Source organism: Mytilus edulis, chromosome 3 (genome assembly GCF_963676685.1).
Source record: "Mytilus edulis chromosome 3, xbMytEdul2.2, whole genome shotgun sequence".
NCBI classification, from domain to species: Eukaryota; Metazoa; Mollusca; class Bivalvia; order Mytilida; family Mytilidae; genus Mytilus; species Mytilus edulis.
This window is the reverse complement of record NC_092346.1, coordinates 52390608-52410752: the sequence shown is the minus strand read 5'-3', so window position 1 is coordinate 52410752 and position 20145 is coordinate 52390608. Positions and strand designations below refer to the sequence as shown.

The window sequence follows — 20145 nt, the reverse complement described above, 5'->3', positions numbered from 1 at the left end:
CATTTCAGAGTTCTTACAAAGATGTATAGGTATACGGTATTTATTATTTCCGTCTTTTTGTGTATTTTTATCAATGAGATAAAACACACAGAAAAAATCAATCAGAAGTATTAACTGGTGTACAAATTTGGAGGAACACCAGAAATATCCTACCTCACAAAATTTAACACACCAGACACATTAATTTTCACCCTTTTTCAATGAAGCAGCACACACAGTGTAATCAAGAAGTTATTCATGTCCTGGAACATCTAGGAATAGCATATCGCTAATAGCATTTCTACAATTATCCTAAAAATTCAAACAGTTGGGTACAATGATAAACAAGAGATACACAAAAAAGGAATATACCAAAGGGCCAATATTAAACCATGTGGTGAAAAAAGACAAGACAAAACATAACCAAAAGAAATGACAGAAAATTGTCTACACTGATAACAAAATATTGTACAGCAACAACCCAACCAAAGACCTGAGAGCACCAAGCACCAATCCAGCCAAAGACCAGGGATGATCTCCAGCACGGAGCACCAACCAAAACAAAGAACAGGCATGAACTAGGGCAAAGATCACCAACCCAACCGAAGACCTGAGAGGTTTTCAGGCACCATGCACCAACCAAACTAAAGAGCCAGGGATGATCTCAGGCACCAAGCACCAACCTTTCCAAAGACCAGGGATGATTCCGGCACAACACACCAACCTTACCAAAGACCAGGGATGATTCAGGCACAACACACCAACCTTACCAAAGACCAGGAATGATCTCAGACACCAAGCACCAACAAAAAAAAAGGGTGATCTCAGGCACCACAGAATGGTAGCAAGTATTTGATATGTTAACTTATTTACTAATTGTTTAAGTTAAATGTTTTTTTTTCATTCTTTGCTCCATTTTTTCTATCAAAAATTGTCAAAATGCAACATGAATTTTTTATGTGTTTTTTCATCTCTTTCTTCAAAATGTTTTACTTAATATAATAAGTAAATAATTTCTTGAATAGAAAAAAAAATTGGAAATGTTAATTTACTTTAATCAATGAATGAAAAAAGAAATGTTCAAACCTTTTTCATGCATAACCAAATTATTAAATGTGTTTAATAAAAGATTATAAATAACAATTTTCTATATTTTTTGGAGTAAATTAAGATATGCTTTTTTTACAATTGAACTGTTCCAAAATTTAATAATTTATCTTTTTTTACAGAAATCTAAGATAAAATAACAAATAATGACTCGGGTTTACATGAAAACACTGATATCTTGAATGACAATAGCATAGGTGGATCCAGGGAGCCTTGCCCCCCCCCCCTTTTGTGGGAAGATTATATAAGGAATCACTGTAGCATGACTGGAGCGGACTCCCTCATGAAAAATTCTGGATTCGCCACTGAGTAGTGAAATAAAAATTCACTAAATTAGAAGGGGAGGTAACTCGTATGAAATGAAGGTTTCGATACGATATGGTATTTCAACTAAGTGATGCAATTTTGCTCTAAATTTGTGAAGTAAAATTCAGGTACACTATGCAAAGATCAAAATTCATGTATATTTTACTCTTGGGAAAGTTGAGGGGGTACATTATTAAACCTAGGGTATTTTATTATTAATATATACTGCTTAAATGTGATTCTATCTGAATTGAAATCAGTTTGCCCAGGTGAAAAAGCCTCCTCCACTATTTTATGGAAGAAGCATTTAGTAATTGGGAAAATGTGATTGAATTTGATTCTGAATTTCTAAAATTAGTTAATATTTATATATAAAACAAAATCATTTATGATTATCACAAATATTGACCATCAAAATTTTTAACAATGTTTCTGGATTATGAAGAGCCATTTTTAATTATAAAGTTTTCCTCATGTTATTTATTACAGAAGCCAAATAATCATTTGATTAATAATAGCATAACACCTTCTTCTTTATTCTCATAATTAAAAAAATATCGAGATAAATATGCTAATATAAATCCAAGTGGTACTGATTACATTCTTGTCGGTGGATTCTTGAATAAGTTTCATTTAATATTTAAAACTTACCAAAAAGTATTTTCCTTTAGAACATATTCAGTTTGAATACATAGATGACAGTATTTTTAGTTAGCATTTCATGGGAACAACGTAGTTGGAATTTTGACCGGATTTTTTTTTTTTTAAATCGGGCATTCAATAGTGATGTATAGATACAATTTAGAAAGTACTATAAAAACTGGAAATTAAATAAAAAAACTCAGAAAGAAGATTGATTTGATTTGATTACAACATACACAAAAAGCGTCCCCGATTATTAAACCATTAAACAAAATTTTCCTCTGGAATGCAGTAAAATGATTTGCCCATCAATTTCAGTAGTTCAATTTGGCATACTTTAATATGCAACAACAGTCTAAGCTAAAAAAAGAGGTTGGAGATTAACCCAGAGTGGAAAGCCCGCTTATTTGATTTGTTTATAATATTTTGTCAAATTGATTAATGTAGAAATGGTGATAGTTAAAATAACTTTAGATGAGGTTTATTAAGTTGTAAAACATTTTAGGTCGTTGGGTCCAATGATCAACTGATATTAATAAAACATTTTTAAACATTGTCTTGTTTGCATTGTCAGTGCTCTTGGGTGGTTGAAATTGGGTTTGCATAGCAATTCATGCAATTTTTGGTGGTACACCAGTTTAAAAGGATAAAAACTGAAATTTCAGATTTGTAATTAAACAATTTCCCCAATTTTTTTACTGTTTTCAATACATCTTGATTGTCAAATTGGAGAATAACATAGTACATTTGTACTTGAAACTAAATTAAGGTCACAGTCATTTGCATTTAAAGTTTCATAGCTGAACATTATTGTTCATCTTGAAAGTTGTTTTTGAAGATTAAACAAATATCAAATTATCATTTCAGAAATACATTGAGCTTTGAGCGCTGCATCTCTTACTAACATATAACATAGTTTCTTTTTGGTGTAGCTTTCAGGAGTTAGGGTCTGGTTTTTTCTTCTGTTTTTTTCATTTGTTCTTTGGATGGTGTTATGGTTTTCAAGTGTTCTGCTTTCAAAGGAATCTTTATATGTAATTCTGAAATGAAAGTATTTGATATTTGTACGGTCATTTAAATATTAAACAAAAACCAATTTGGAGCTTAAAGCTACTTTGAACTTTTTATAATTTTTGATACAATATCAAAAACAAATGTCTTAAATCAAATTCTAAATTGTATTTGACATATTATGATGTATTGGAAACGAAAAAATTAAATGTATATTTGAATCTTAAAATGAATTCAAATACAGTATTGTGAAAAATTACCCAAAATGTTATTTACTTGAGCGTCAACAAAATTATTTCAGGGTATCTGTTTCTTTAAAGCACTTATTGCTAACAAGGTAATGGTGAAGTAAAAGTAACATACAAAATTATAATCTAATTGGATGTATCTCTTATCTATAAAAATCACTTAAATCTTTAACCAAATGGGAAAGCAATTAATTAAATCATTTGACACACCCCTAAAAAAAATTTCATTCTGAGTTATCTTAAAACTATCATCATTTCCCAGAGAAATTTAAATAATCATCCCTAGCGTTAAATGGTAGTAAAATCTATTTTGCTTCAGATATCTCATTCTTGGGTTAATTTTTCAACTCTAATCCCCAATGATATGCTTTCATTCAGACATTTTACAAATTCTCCATACAAATCCCCCAAAAAATAATCTTGTGAAAAACTAAAATTTGTGGTTCTCATGAATAATAATAAAAAAAAAACTGTCAATGATAGTGAATCCACCATGTCCACAGTATTCACTTTTTGCTTGAAAAAATTTGTAATCAAGTTTTATCATTAAGCCTCAAATGTTGTATATAAGCAACATCCATTACTTTTAAACAAGGGAGATAACTTGTTTCAAATTTTAATTTTATGATGAAAATTCTAAAAATAATTTCTGGGAACAGGCTATTTGTTTATGTCTTCTTTGTCCATTCAACATCATATTTTTCTAAAATCAGTGTAATTTTTATTCGATTTAAAAATATTTAGTAAATATTTGGTTTATAATTACGATTTTGACTTTTACCGTTCAGGAGTTATGGTTCTTGAAAGATTGAAAAATGGCTTTTCCAGTCGTGTCCGTGCATTTACTCATGAACTGTTCGACCAAAGCTTTTCAAATTGTAATATGTTGTTACTGATGACAAAATGGAGGTCAAGTACAATAATGTTGATTTTGACTTTAACCATAATGTCGATTTTGACTTTAACGGTTCATCAGTTATGGTTCTTGAAAGATCGAAAAATGGAGTTTCCATTCATGTTGTTGCATTTACTCATGAACCATTCAACCTAAGCTTTTCAAATTTTAATATGTTGATACTGATGACAAAATGGATGTCAAATTTGATATTGACGATTTTCACTTTCACCGTTCATCAGTTATGGTTCTTGTGATATTAACAGGACACAAATAAATGTTAATAAATCCGCCTCTTGTTAAAACATTTATTAGATTCATAAACTATTCTGGATTTTTACCAAACTTGAACAGAATTTGGACAAAAGCTTCTTTCAATTAAAAGATGAAAAAAGACTTTAGGGACTGCTACAGTGATTTAATAAGATATACATATTATGGTTCCTATGGCACATCATCAGGATTGCAATTACAGGAAAGTACAGAATTTTGTAATGATAATTTGCATTTCACAATGACACCATCAGGATAAATTATAAATAGGGAGTGAAGGTAGATGTTAATTATCTTTAAACTGGATCAAGAATGTAAAAATAAAATATGTTTTTGTAAATTTGGACGACATTTGACTTGCAATTATGTACCATTTACTATGCTGGATGTAGTACAGATTTGCTTACGGTACCATTTCAACACTGGAAATAGTACATTTGTCTGAGCGAAGCCAATTGGAAGCACGTACCTCTTAGTGAAGCTAATTGGGAGCACATACCCTCTGTCTTGTTGCGAAGCCAATTGGAAGCAGTACATATATACCTCTGTCTGCTAAAGCTAATTAGAAGCAGTACCCCCGGCAGAGTGGTCCCAATTAGAGGTAGTAACTCTGAGCGAAGCCAATTGGAAGCATGTACCTCTGCAAAATTTGATTAAACACTATTCAACAAATTTTATTTAACATTCTTTTTAAACTTGACTCCCATTATTACCTTCTTTTATTTTTTATTTATTATTTTTCCTCCTGTTGACATTGTGAAGTGCAAATTATCACTTCACCATTTTGTACTCTTTAGTTTTTATTCTAGAAATTAAAACATGCCAATATAGTTTAATTACTCCAACAAACCATGAAGTATTGTTATAAGAATTATCATAAGTGAATCTTTTATAGACAATTCAAATAAAAAAAATACTATGCATTTTGCTGATTATATATTTTACTGGGAATTTAACTTAATGTAACTGTAAATGTAAAATACCATTAATAATTTTAGTTGAAAAAAATGAGACCTAGTCATCCTACATTCTGTCAGTGGCGTCGTCGTTGCCGATCACAAATATTCACTCCTTTCTAAAACTATTCTGGATTTCTACCAAACTTCAACAGAAGCTTGTTTATGATTATAAGATAGTATTCAGAAGTAAATTTTGTAAATAAAACAAATTAATTTTTCCATATTTTACTTATAAATGCCAGGATACAACACATTCACTCTGTGGTTAAAAGTTTTTAAAATTTTAATAACTTCTTAAAATGTTCTGGATTTGTAAAAAAAACTTGGACAGAAGCTTGTTTACGATCAAAAGCTAGTATCTAGAAGGAAAATTATTTAAAACTTTGTTCCTGTTTTTCCGTATTTTACTTATAAATGGACTTAGTTAACCTTAAACACAATCTGAAGTTAAAGTTTTAAAACATTTATTAGGTTCATAAACTATCCTGGATTTTTACCAAACTTGGACAGAAGCATCTGTAACAATCAAAAGATAAGAAAAAGACTAGGGATTGCTACAGTGAATCTCAGACACTGGGTTCTGGGGAACCCTTACAATTTTTTTGATGATCAATGCAATTGAATCAGAACATAAACTAGTTTGAACCCTGCCTTTTATCCTGGGTGGGAGCCCCCTCTCTTTAGAAATGGCTTAAACAATCCCTGGGGGTTTAAATAATTGCTTTTTTATCATTTGAAGATGAAAAAAAACTATTTACGTTATTACATGGGATGAGCTATTTCCTGTCTGTGTATTGAATGGAGCTAGTTCTGACTGTTATCCTCCATTTAAGGAACCAGTCATTCCAAGAGTTACCTTGTGCTAGTCCATCTTTATTAATGTCAAGATATCAGTGATTTCTTTTCTTTTCAAACAGAGGTTTTATGAAGCAGTCTTATGAAAAACAAAATTTGACATCACCTGCAATTAATATGATACATGTATCAAACTTGATTTGGGAACAAAAAAATTTCTTTTGAATTGTAAATTTTGGAACTTTTTTCTTCAGTCATTATAGTTTAAAATTTAATGATTTTTATCACATGCAATTTGAATTTGGACAATTGTTTTTTTATTCTAAAGAATCAGCATTTTTTACCATTTCTTTAGTTCACAATTTTTCTTTCTAAATTTGGTCCTAAAAATTTTTCTACTTCCAACCACTATTTTGCATTTAATAAATCTGTATTTTATATTTTCAGTGTTTCTTGTACCATCAAAACTTCAATGAAAGATCATTGCACTCATGTTGAAGTTGTGAAACTCCTAGTATGAAATTGTTTGAGGAATTTTCCCCACTTTTATTAAAATTTACAGACGGTACCAGTTTTGTGTAATTATGACTTAACTGCAGTTTAAAATGTTAATAATTCTTCTAATTTTTCTTGAATTGGGATCTTTTTATCTAAAATCTTTTTGAGAAGGTAACAATTTTTGTTTCAAACTCATATCTTTAGAACTCTCATAATGAGCATGCAAATTGATTAAGATTGATTGTCATCACCAATTTTTGACCTTTTAAAATTCCATATACCGTATTTAAATTTCAGTATTTAAAAGAATATTCTCCATTGTTAAAGGAAAATATGAATTTGCACAACTGAGCCACTTCAGGCTATGGTCAATTTTTGGAGTCTAATTTTCATGCTTATGATCTGCATGATGATAAACTTAAAAGAAGGGATATTTTATTAAACTATCCTCCAAAATATTAGAAAATGTTTGTGATTTATAGGTGTTAGCCAATTACTATTCTGTTCTTTTTTATTACCTCTTTTTTTTTTAGGTCTTTACATATCAGATGTCTCCAAACTAATATAAGAGCTATTATTTAGAGCTCTCTAAATAAAAGAAAAAACAGGTTACCAATTTTAAAGTACACCTGGTATTTTTACTGTATTTTATGTATGAATTAAAAATATTATTTGTATATTACATTGAGAATTACTTCAACTGCCATGAATGGAAAAAGAAAATATTGTGAGATACTTTTGAACATTCTTGGGACAATTGTACACTTGATTAAATACAAGGGAAAGGACATTTCGTTAAGTGCATAAATTGGATTCAGTGAACTGAACAGCACAAAGAATTATGTTGAAAAGCATGAAAAAGTAACGATGGTATCAGCTCCAAGGAAGATGGTTAAATAAATCTTCAACCAATTCTGAGGCTTTACCAAGAAAATGAGAAGGCAAGTTTAATTAAGTCAAACAAGTTCTATATATTCTATACATTATTTGATAAAAAGTGTATATTTAGAGCATACAACGCAGTTACAGTGGAGAAAGTGATGTTGCTAACGTAAAATGTTATTTTTTGCCTTTAAATGGGAGATAACTCATTGTAAAATGTGCAGATGATTTACCTTTATGAACAATAAAATATGTTTAAACCATTATTTTTGTGGAGTTGAAATTCAATAAGTAAATTTATAAGACTTTTTTTTCTTTTTTCATCTTTTACATTGATTTTACAGTTATTGATGTTATACTTTTGTGTACACGTAGTCAGAAATCTGAACAATATTGGTAAATGTAGGGGAAATGGAAATAAGTAAAGTATATAAATTGTCAATTTTTATATTTTAGGTTCTTTCTGTGAGATGTTTTCATGGTGTGGGAATAAGACTTGGTGGTCTAATACAGCTAACATATAGGTAGGTACCAGTATACAGTTTCGAAAAGAAGAAAGAAAAAAAAGATAGATGTAGTACATGTATAAAAATAATTAGATCTATTTTTTACTTGCCTTGCCTTGAAATAATCCAACACTAAATTTCTGTTATTTATTTCTACCCTCTCTTTTGTGTAGTATAGTGTAAATTGAAGGATCTAACATGATTATTTGGTTTGTTATGTTGTTGGATTGCTGTCTAGTCAATATGTTCTCAACATCTAGTACATGAATATAACCCATTTCTTTTTAATTTTAATACAGTAACAAGTGATCCTTTTAAACCATTTTATTAATAATATGACAACATTTTATATTTCAGATTAGCTTCACAGCTTGTCTGTAAGGATTGAAGTTGGGAATGGGCATTGGAGCTGGCTTTTATGGTAAGAACCAGTACATAAATTAATGAATTATTCAGCAAAGAGCATGTACAAACCTAGTTCTTCATTATTCTAAGAAGTATTATACTTTAATTATGCAGAGAAGTAATATACTTTAATTTTTCTTAAAACTATAATCGTATATATAATCTGGAAGGAGGACATGAGGAGGTATGAAGATAAATAAAGGAAATAAAAAATTATACTGTTACTTAGAAAATCTGTTTTCTAAAATTGTTCCCATATATAAAGTAAAGAAGATCATTGTCAATGAAATAACTCTCTCAGAGACCAAATGACATGGATGTAAGCAACTTATGGTCACCGTATGGCCTTCAAGAATGAGCAAAACATATACTTTACAATTAACTATGAAACAGAAAGTAGGCGACATGAAAAAATGTGAAGCAATTCGAAAACAAGAAAACCAACAGCTAGATTTATGATGAAACAATGAAATAATAACAAATATGTTGAACAACAACCAACTACTTGTCATCCCTTGTTTGCTAAAGAAGACTGGTTGTTTGTAAATTCATGTCAACACATCACTTTAAAACAAAGTAAATCAATTTTCTATGCATCATCAATGCAATAACCAGTTACTGATCCTTTTCCATTGAATATTGTTCTGACAGATATTAGAATGCATATTTCTTTTTCAGGTGACTTCAACTGTGGCTGCAGGAAATTATTGTGCAATACAACTGAAACAAAAAAGAATGTAATTCAGACTATTTTTGTGTATGATTGAAAAAATGTTTATAATTTTTATCACAAATAAAAAAAAAAAAATGTAAAGATTCTCCATTTTCAGCAAGACTGGAAGTTGTATGCTAAATTGATACTTCAGAATTTTACAATATAACTTGTAGACCTACTTGAGACTATCTTAATAATGGTCCATGTGTATTCAAAACATTTCTAGTAGGTTAAGAATGGAGAATCTAAAAAAAGAAAAAAGAAATGTATTTGTATGATATAAATATTTTTCCAATGTTTTGTTATGTTTAGCATTGTTTTTATCTCAAACAAATTATTTCAAAATAATCATAGTAAAGACACATCCTGATGAAAAAAGATTGATTGATTTTTAGTGTTACTCACCACTTTCAGCAATATTGATTATATCTTGGTGACCATTTTTTTAATGGTTGAGAAAGTCAGAGTAATGGGAGAGAACCACCAAGGTGCTAAATATTTTTTGTAAATGTTTGAATATTTTATATCAAATTATTTATATTTAATTATAGCTCTACAATTTTGTATTTTTGTTAGATATAGCAATGATGTGGAGTCCCAACAGGTGAAAATTTTTGGCAATGGGAGGTAATAAATTCCCCTGTTTAACTCCTCATTCTTGAAATTTCCTCATGGTAGGGAATATATAACTATTTACTTGATTTTCACATTTGTTTTTGCTTTAATATCAGATGCATACTAGCTAATACAAAAAAATGTACTGACTGTTATTTAGAGTTCTGTAAATAAAAAAATGTAAACAGAGGTCTAGATAATAGTTTTGAGGGTGGGAGAAATCATGGGTCATTTTTCGGGTAGAATTGATTTGGTGAAATTTTCAAGATATGTGATTAATTGGGAGTGCATCTGATATTTTTTATTTATTTCTATAAATAATGGACCAACAACTGAAAGATTGCAATTAAGATAATGATGACAGCCACCCTGGCAGTCAGGAGAACAGCTCAAAGGAAGACGGTCAATAAAATCTTCAACCAAGTCTGAGGCTTAACCATGAAATTGAGAAGGCAAGTTTTACATTTTCTAGAAATACATGTGTATAATTGTTAAAAAGTACATATTCATCTTTATTTTCTGCATGAAAAACATCTTTAAAGAATTTATTTACAAGTTTAATATTTTGAGATAGCAGGTACATTAACTAGAATTTCTATTACATATACAAGAGTAAATCCTAAGATAGGAATCAACTTTCAAGGGGAGACTTGTTTAATTAACAGCAAGATTTGTTTATTCAATGGGAGACGACTCATTTTTATTATTCAAAGTAGTTGAGTGCAGAATTCAAATCATAAACCTTTGACTATTTTTGTTTGTTTTTCAATCTTTTATTTAAATATTACAGAATATGTGAATGTTAAACTATTGGTACATGAAGTAAGAAATCAGAACAATTTGTATAGTAATCTATAGGTTGACATATAAATTAGTTTGTAAAATTAATAAATGTATTAAATTCTTTTTAGATACTTTCTGTGGCATGTTTTCATGGTGTGGGAATAAGACTTGGTGGTCTAATACAGCTAATATGTAGGTAGGTATCAGTAATATTAATCCTGTTTAAAAGAAAATAATTCTATAAATAATTTTATTTGGAAAAAATACTGACTTTAGGGTTAAAGGTTTATAAAAGTTTGGTCAACAGTATACTCTTTATTTTATCACTTGGGAAAATATGGCTTTAGTATAGATTTTAAATTTCAGCCTTTATCATAGAATATCAAAAAATGCCCCATCTGGTTCTTCAGTGGATATATTTCAAAAGACTTAATGCAACTTAAAATAAATCACTTCTTTATAATACATTGTAGACTATAAATATAGAATAATAGGTAGTTGAGTTTTTGATACTGACTATCATGTGGAATATCTGGACGAGCCTGTTAGGGCGAGTTAAGATATTCCACATGATATAGTCAGTTTCAAAAACTCAACTACCTTTTATTCTGTTTATCGGTAATTATGACATCACACAATGTATTGCCTAATATTTTCAGTGATACAGCCAGTACATTGATACTCGAAAATATTAGGCAGTAAGATCAAAGGGAAAATATACGAATTACGGCTAATTAACTATATTTGGAGATATCATCAAAATGTGATGATTTTATGGATTTTCTGACCTAAACGCTTTAAGAATACCTTTGGTCTAAAATGTTTAATAAACTAAAGGTGCTAAGGGTAATATTTAAATTACAAGAGACAAACTATTTCTGGATCAGGGAAAGTGAATTATGCTAAAAAAGTTCTGAATTGTGAAAAAATTGGGCCTTCATTGGCGCTTTTGCGAAAACAGCAGAATTACATAATCAACAGGTCATAACTTAGTAGTTTATATTGTGAGGTGCCTAAAAGATGATGTGGTTATTTTGTATCACTAATGATACCACAACAATGTATATGTCAAATTTGTAGTTTTTGGGCCTGAATCAAAAAAGATTAAAATCTTACGGCCAACTTTAGCTTTTTTAAACCTACCCCTTATAGTATTGAATTGGGTTGTTGGTTTGATGTCTATTATTATATATTTTACCCATTTTATATACCTGTAACGTAGATAGAGTATTCCAGAAGTGATCCTTTAAAACAATTTTGATTGACTAAGCATTTTATATTTCAGGTTAGCACTACAGCTTGTCTGTAAGGATTGAAGCTGGGAAAGGGCCATTGGAGCTGAATTTTATGGTAAGAATTAAAAAAAAGATTGAACTATTCATCCAAGAGTATGTAAATACACCATGGATTTTATTATGTACACATGTAGATCTAACATTTTTTAAATGTTTTCCAAATTAAAAGTTTTAATTATACCGGGACCAGTAATCATAAGGGTATATAAGAATAAAGAAAGGTTATAAGATTGCCAACTACACAATTATCAATAAGTGAAGCAAATTACAGTCACCGTAAGACATTCAGCAATGAGCAAAATCGTTAAGAATTTTAGATAATACAACTGGTTGAATATCACAATAGGTACTCATATTCATCATTCTAATCTCTGATGCATAACTTTGAAGGTAGATTTTTCTGAAATCGGTAATATTAATATTGAATTTTTGTCCATTTATTAAAAAATCACAAGAATAGATGCATGCATAGTTTCTGAATTTACAGTACCAGTTTTAAAGTAAGCAATAAGAGGCCCTGAATATGACAAAATGTGAAACAATTTTAAACACGAAAACCAACGCAATGATTCATGAAAAAAGAATAAACGAAAATTAATCAAGACACACATTGATTACTTTTTCGTCCTTATTTGCTAATAATTGTATCAGATGATGTTTAAATTTTTATATAGGTTTGGTCATTTTTTAAGAATGTTTATTTCTTTTTCAGGGAAACTCTGGCTGCCGCATACATTAATTATGTGATATAACAGTGAAGAATGTTATTCAGAAACTTTTTGTATATGTTTCCAAAAATGTAATTTTTTACACAAAAAGAAAAAAATGTGTAAAGATTCTCCATTTTCAACTAGATTGGAATGATTGTATTTAAAATTTCAAAATTACTCTTACTTTTCTTATAGTGCTTATGGAGACTGTTTCATAATTTAGATCTTATTCGTTATTCCCCACCCCCTGTAACTGTATTTCATTTTTACCTTGAAAATGAAATGAAACGGACCAATTTTACTTGTAAACTTAATAATGGTCTGTCTAGTCCAAAGGCTTCCAGTCAGTTCAGAATGGAGAATCTAAAAACAAAAAAATAGAAAGAAAAACAAAATGTATTGTGTTTTTTGAGTTTCCTGAATTGTTAGATATTTTTACAACTTTTTGTTATTTTTTTGCAGAGCTTTTAGCTAAACAAATTACAATTATTTCACAAGAAGCAGAGTAAAGGAACATATTGGTGAAAAAAGATGAATTGATTGAATTTTGATGTATAATGCCACTTTCAGCCCAATTTGTAATATCTTGATGGCCATTTTTTATGGGTTGAAAAAGTTAAAACTAACAGTAGATACCCACCAACTTTTCCCCCAGGGAACTGTCAATTCTAGTCAATTAAGCTTTGAGTCAAACACATCTACCACAGGTTGGGTTTGAATTCTCAACCTCATTTTGACATGCTAGAGATACAATAATACTTCTAAGACCACTGCCACTAAGGCCCTTAGGTAAAAGTTAAAGTACTAAATTAGTTTTTGAAATGTGTTGTAGTTTTTATATACCGTATTATTTTTTTCATTTTGATTATACTATATTTTGTATTGTTGTTAAATATAGGAAGGATGTGGAGTCTCGACAGGGTCATATTTTCAAGGCAAGGGGAGATAATTCCCTTGTTATATTCCTCATACTTTAAATTTCCTAAGTGTTTATAGGGAATATAATTTTTTTTATTTTAATATTCACCTTTGTACACATTTTCTTAAAATATCAGATGTATACTAGCTAAAATGACTATTATTTAAGAGCTCTGTAAATAAAAAAAAATATGTAAGCAGAGCTCTATATATAGATAATAGATTTGGAGGGTTTGAGAAATAGTGGGTAACTACAATTGATGAGGGGAAAATTTCAAAAAAACTGATTTTGTTAAAATTGTAAAGTGCATCTGATATTTTTTTTTTATACATGTATAATGTTATTTCTGAAAGCAAATGGACAATAAGATAATGAGGACATGGACCTCCTTGGCAGTTATAATAGCAGCTCTAAGGAAGATGGTCAATTATATCTTCAACCAAGTCTGAGGCTTTACCAGGAAAAATCTGTGGTGAGTTGAAATGTTCCACAAAATTTATAATAATATTATTATAGACTTTTAAAACTTTTTATTTATTAAGGGTGTTTGTGTGATATTGAAGATATCTGCATCATTTCATAACATTTTTTTATAACTTGTATTTAATGTAAATGTTTTCTACCTTATGTATTAAGTCAATATTTTGAAGATATTATATAACAAATTCATAAGAAATGATACAAGGCATAATTATGTTTCTCTTCTTAAGGTGGTACCTAACACTAACTCTGTAAAATCAGCAGAACGTTTTAATGAAGTTGTGTTCATATGGGAATATTAAGCTTTTCAATGATCAAAATAAGTGTTTGTCAAACTGCTATATAACCAGTGTAATTTTTCTGATTAAACGGTAGGTTCAAATTTTTTGAAATTTTTATATTTTTGTCAAAGGGTCAAAGTTAATACTTTGTCAAAATTTTAAGAAAATTAAAAGAGCCAAATTAATTTTAGTTAAAGTGTTAGGTACCACCTTAATTTTATCTTTTAAACATTTTTTTTTTTATGTCAGGTTGTTGAAATTACAATGTTTTCCTGGTGTTGGGAGTAAGACATGGATATCTGATATTGTTAACATGTTGGTAGGTATTAAAGCTTTTATTTTTAAAAATTTTAATAGTATTTGACATCAATAAATTTTTTGAAGGTTTGAAATACTATACAATATGATGAAATACAAGTTTATTTTTTGCTAACTTACTTTAATAAAAATGAAAATGTAAATTGGGAATGTGTTGGAGAGATAAAAAAAAAACCTTACAAAGGGTAAAAAACATAACCAGTAGTTTGATTTTGAATACCAATTATTTTCTTGCAGAATTTTGTTTGTTATCTGAGAACTTTTAAACAATTATTATGATGTACATATTTTTTGAAAGTTGAGAATAACTGACCTTGAACTTTGTTTTACAGGTTAGCATCACAAGTTTTCTTGGGGTTACTTGCTTGGGGAGTTATTAGAGCTGTTTTAAGGTGAGAATTTATTAATCAATAAACAATTTAAATTTATTTATTATACATGTATCTAATTTTGAATGCCCCTAGATATCTATATTTCTATCCTAAATATATGTCAATGTAAAATGTTGTACCTTTACTTTAGAAGTGTATCTATATTTACTGATTTGTCTCCCTTGCCCTGAACAAAATTAGGCCCGAGACTACAATTAATTCCTCTATCAGTTCTTTATAACGTTTTGTCGCATTAAAAAAGATTTGCCTATTCTTTTTGTCTAATTTTTGTTGTGTGCAATGTACAGTTCATGTCCAAAAATATATGCAATTTTCAGAAAAATTGCATGTTTACATCTATAAATTTGGCCAATACACATCCATACCCCTATAAGCAGGTCAAGAGATGTTCCAAAAAGTGTAAATACTACCTTTTTGCACCTGCCCGAATCACTCTTTCATTATCAAAATCAGTTAAAATAAAACATTCAAAAGTTTATTTCTGAGCTCTCTTCTTTCATTTCCACCCCAGAAAAACTAAGAAATATATGAGAAAGGGAAAGAAAAGAAATAAAGAAAAAATACACTATAATTAAAGGGAACTATATTCATGGACAACGAAAAGTGGGGTCATTAATTGTGGTCTTGGGCCAGATGTGAAGGGGAGATAATCTGATATCAAGTAAAACCTAGCTATCATAAAAAAGATGATCATGTATGATAGCTGCTTTACATTCAGTCATTCATATTTTCATTACAAATTTCAAAAGAATTTATTCCCACTTTTTATCATGGAGAAAATTTTGTTTAGATCCCAGTAAGGGTCAATAAAACAACAAATAACAAAATATTCATTAAATTTTACTTTTTATTAAGTGAACTTACCAGCAGCTTCTGCATTCACTGTGTTAAATATTTCCAATAATTATTCAGGTATATGATGTCAAGTCTCATAATTGTAAAGTTTGGAAAATTTATTTTTGTGTATTGACAGATTTCAGTAAAATGAATAGAAGTAGCAAAAATAAGAAGAGTTTTCACATTCATTGATATGGTTTTTTTTTAAATTGAATTTTATTATATACCCTTAAGATTATTTTGATAAAATAATTGAAACTTAACTTTATTTCTTTTCAGTTGAAAGTGTAACAGTTGCTGCCTTGTATGGTAAAATCCTCCGACAATAATCCTGCAAACAATCGGATGAACTGTTACTATCTCTATTGGAACAATCTGTAGACAGTAGTCTTGTAAGCAGAATGAGTTTTTAACAAATTGTATTTTTATTGCTATATTGAATTTCAAATTATAGATTCTTTTTAATTTATATTACTTGCATTCAATTATTGTTTTGTGATTGATGAAAAATTAAACTGAAATTATTGTTATTTGAGGGGTCCCAAAGGTATGCCATATGGTTTCTCAAAGTACCCACACGACGTACATAGGTTAACATATATTTTTAAGTTATGTACATGTGAGTCTTACAAGTGCTTTGTGAAATGAATTTTGTCGGTTACAATCCAAAATAGTAGGATTTTGATGGCCAAAAACTATGAAAAGAGAATATGAAACTGGTCCCCTGTTAAATATTTTAACTACTAAGTTTTTGACCCCAAATAAAAATGTTTGGGTTTTGGGTTGGGTTTTACTCCACTGACTGCCTAAGAGGGGACCAGGCCCACCCAAGTGATTCCCTTTATAATCAACAATTTTTTTTCCCACAAAAGGGGGGGGGGAGGGGGACCCTCTAAACCGCCTCTGCAATGGGAAGATTTGTGTTTTCTGTCTGTTTGTCCATTATCATCTCTCATCCACGCCTTATAAACTATTGGTAGATTTTCATTGAAACTTTCAGATTATCTTCTGTAACTAATGGCAGTGTGTATTTTATTTTATTATAATGACATTTTGGGGTTCCCAATTGAAAGAATGGACCTTTTAAATACTTTGTTTCAACTTTTGGAAGCATCTCCTAAAATGAGTTAATCATATGAAGGATAGGTTAGTTTGAAATTTTTTTATTATGTTTTTATCCTGCTTTTAATCTTGTCTTAACAAGTTGGATCTCATTATGACAAAATTGTCATGACATTAATACAAATTTTCAATATATTCTACTTCAAGACAATAGTATATTACCACTGTAGCTTTGAAGTATATATAAGGTTTGCTATAACAACATTTGTGTTTTATATGATTTTATCTGATTTTATTTGTTTTTATTGTAAAATCTTGTTATACCAAGCCTTAATATGATTGGGTTTGTTTGGAAACTAAAAACATTTACTTTTACATGCAGATATTTATTTTCATAATGAGATCTGACATTTTTATGCTTTTAACTCTCTGTTAAATTCATAAACATTCTATTTCACCCTTCAACTATTGATGCAGTCCTTAGAAGATTGATCAAATTGTTAGATTTGTGGATGCAAGTTGAAACTTGCTCTTACTAAATCTATGTTGATATCAGCTGAACTAACCTATCCTTCAATATGAGTAATAAGATATAAGAAAAGAAAAAATCCATTCTTTGATTAGAGAACCTTTAGAAGTTATAAAAAGTAGTACACAATGTCGGCAGAGACTGAAGATTATTTGAAAGTATCTGGAAAGTCCCATTTAATCTTGATAATTGTGGGTTAAAGTTGTAGATGGATGAGCAAACATATCATACACTGAATCATTATACCACATTCTGGCCTAATGCATAAATCAGACTATAAAATAACTGAACACTAGTTATCTGCCTTCCTGGATTCCATAAATAAATATAAAAATATACTACTTAATTTTAAAAACAAATAGCTTAGAAATTTGGAAGGAGTAAAGAAACTATATAGTTTAAAACAGCTTGAGGTTAAAAATGTGAATGAATGAAATGTAATCTGTTCACTGGAGGATCCAGAAATTTCCATAAAGGGAAAAAAAGGGGGTGCTCACCGGTTGTTAGAGAGGCCTCCTCCAGTGGTACTCCAGTGATTTCCTAAATAATCAACCAAATTTTTCCCACCTCTGCTATTTCATTGGTAATCTAATCATTTTTGCACCGATCAAGATATTTAGTTTGTTTTAATTACCCAGTAAATAAGTTGAGTAATTGTCAAAAAAAAATTTTTGTACATGCATGTTTTAATATTTTTGTATTATAGGTTTTACCACAGTTTTACTTTGTATAAGAATTGTATTGTTTTTGGATGTCATTTTTAAAAGTTGAGACAAACTGAGGATTCTTTTTTCATATGGAATTCTATTATTTATTTATAAGTTAAGTAAGGACTAGAAAGCCTTAAGTTTATATATTAAACAAAGAATAGTCACTAAATCATTACAAAATTTATTACATGTATCAAAAAATTTACATGATTTTATTTTAATTCATAAACTTTTATACGTAATTATATAGACTAAGAAATTACATTAGGATTATTTCCCCCAATAATAAAAACAACCAGGAAAATAGATAGTATCCGCAGTACTGTCATTTATTTTGCATTATTGTAATATTTTGCTACTGATACCAAACCCATGATGCAGATCCTTTTCCTCCTTTTTATTTAAAGATAATTTACAACCGTGATCAAAAGCTTATCACAAGTAACTGTTTGTTTGATATTTACACACATCTTAAAAGAAGCAGATTGTGTTTGGTTTCATTTGGTTATTTTGTATCGTGTAGGATCATAATAATTGGTAATTAAAATTTATTTGGAAAATCATCTTATCTTAATTGTATCTGGATGACAAGTAAAGGGGGAAGGGGTTTCTGTGGTCGAGGGTATGACACATGCAGATGCTTTAATTATATTTATTTATATTTAATTACATTTCCATTACTTGGCGTCTATCATCATCATTGGCTTGGCAGTGTATCATCCGCAGAACTTAGGGATACTTAACAGGGTTGTCTTTTTTTAAACTTTATTGTCCAAACTTTAAAGGTATTGGATAGCTTCATATTTGTATGAAGATGCCAAATGGTCTTTTTATTTGACTAGTTACCCCATTTTTATGTTGTAATATGGACAACTATATTTGGTACAAATGTATATGGATTCATTGCTAGGTATACATATAAAAATTAAGTGGTGCACTTCCTAATGAGACGACTCTTCACAAGAGACCAAATGACAGACATTTACAACTAAGGGAGTCTTTTATACAATAACATCAGTGGTTTTGTATTAGTGTGTTCGCCTCAAGTGGGAACTCTGGCATGTTAACATGCAAAATATTAGAAATTATTATAAATTAAGGAATGTATCTCCCTCATGCAAAGCTCTGATTCCTTTCACGGATTTGGCTATACTTTTTGGACCTTTTGGATTATAGCTCTTCATCTTTTATATAAGCTTTGGATTTCAAATATTTTGGCCACGAGCATCACTGAAGAGACATTTATTGTCGAAATGCGCATCTGGTGCAAGAAAATTAGTACCGTTAATTTTTTTTTAAAACCTAAACAACTCAAAAATTGGTTTTTGCTGCTGCTCTTCTTGTGGATTGCACAAAGCAGGGTTAATATTCATGTACCTGTCCTGAATATGCATTTAATTGCCACAGGACTTTTAACAGCTGTCCATCATTACCATCATGAGAGATTGCCTAGCCTTACAAAGTCATGGTTCGGTGATTAATGTTCAGTTTTGGATTAGGTATTTGTTTCTCTGAAAGTACGGTAAGTAATTCATTATGTTTATTCAATGAATAGAATAATTGTAGGGTTCACACGTCTGTCTTACAAGGTTCATCTGACCTTGACCTTATTTTTATTGATATTTTGGTCCATAGTTTTTTTTTGTCGAGCCTGCAACTTTTGTCACAGAAAGCTCGACAGAGATAGTGATCTGGTGGCGGCAGCGGTGTTAGCTAACTTCTTAAAAGCTTTATATTTTAGAAGGTTGAAGACCTAGATGCTTCATACTTTGTATATAGATGCCTCATGTTACGAAGTTTCCGTCAGTCACATGTCCAATGTCCTTGACCTCATTTTCATGGTTCAGTGACTACTTGAAAAAAAAGTTAAGATTTTTTGTAATGTTAAATTCTCTCTTATTATTATTAATAGGATAACTATATTTGGTATGTGCGTACCTTACAAGGTCCTCATGCCCATCAGACAGTTTTCACTTGACCTCGACCTCATTTC

General features: G+C 29.7%; 1 protein-coding gene and 1 long non-coding RNA gene across 2 annotated transcripts in view; one reads left to right on the top strand and one right to left on the bottom strand.

Annotated features, from left to right (window-relative positions):
* Positions 1-5473: 5473 nt before the first annotated feature.
* On the top strand, positions 5474-18837 carry LOC139516791 (uncharacterized). Its single transcript, XR_011663024.1, has 10 exons — positions 5474-7654; positions 8052-8119; positions 8459-8522; positions 9185-10288; positions 10748-10815; positions 11905-11969; positions 12627-14015; positions 14554-14623; positions 14955-15014; positions 16131-18837. It is a non-coding gene; the product is annotated as an uncharacterized lncRNA (long non-coding RNA).
* Positions 8694-20145, bottom strand: part of LOC139516790 (uncharacterized) — a 25670-nt gene continuing 14218 nt past the window's right edge. The window contains exons 5-6 of the mRNA XM_071307097.1: positions 12895-12987; positions 8694-9226 (exon numbers count right to left, since the gene is read on the bottom strand). Coding sequence (XP_071163198.1) covers positions 12974-12987 — 14 coding nt within the window. The 3' untranslated portion in view covers positions 8694-9226; positions 12895-12973. The remainder of the gene's footprint in view (positions 9227-12894; positions 12988-20145) is intronic.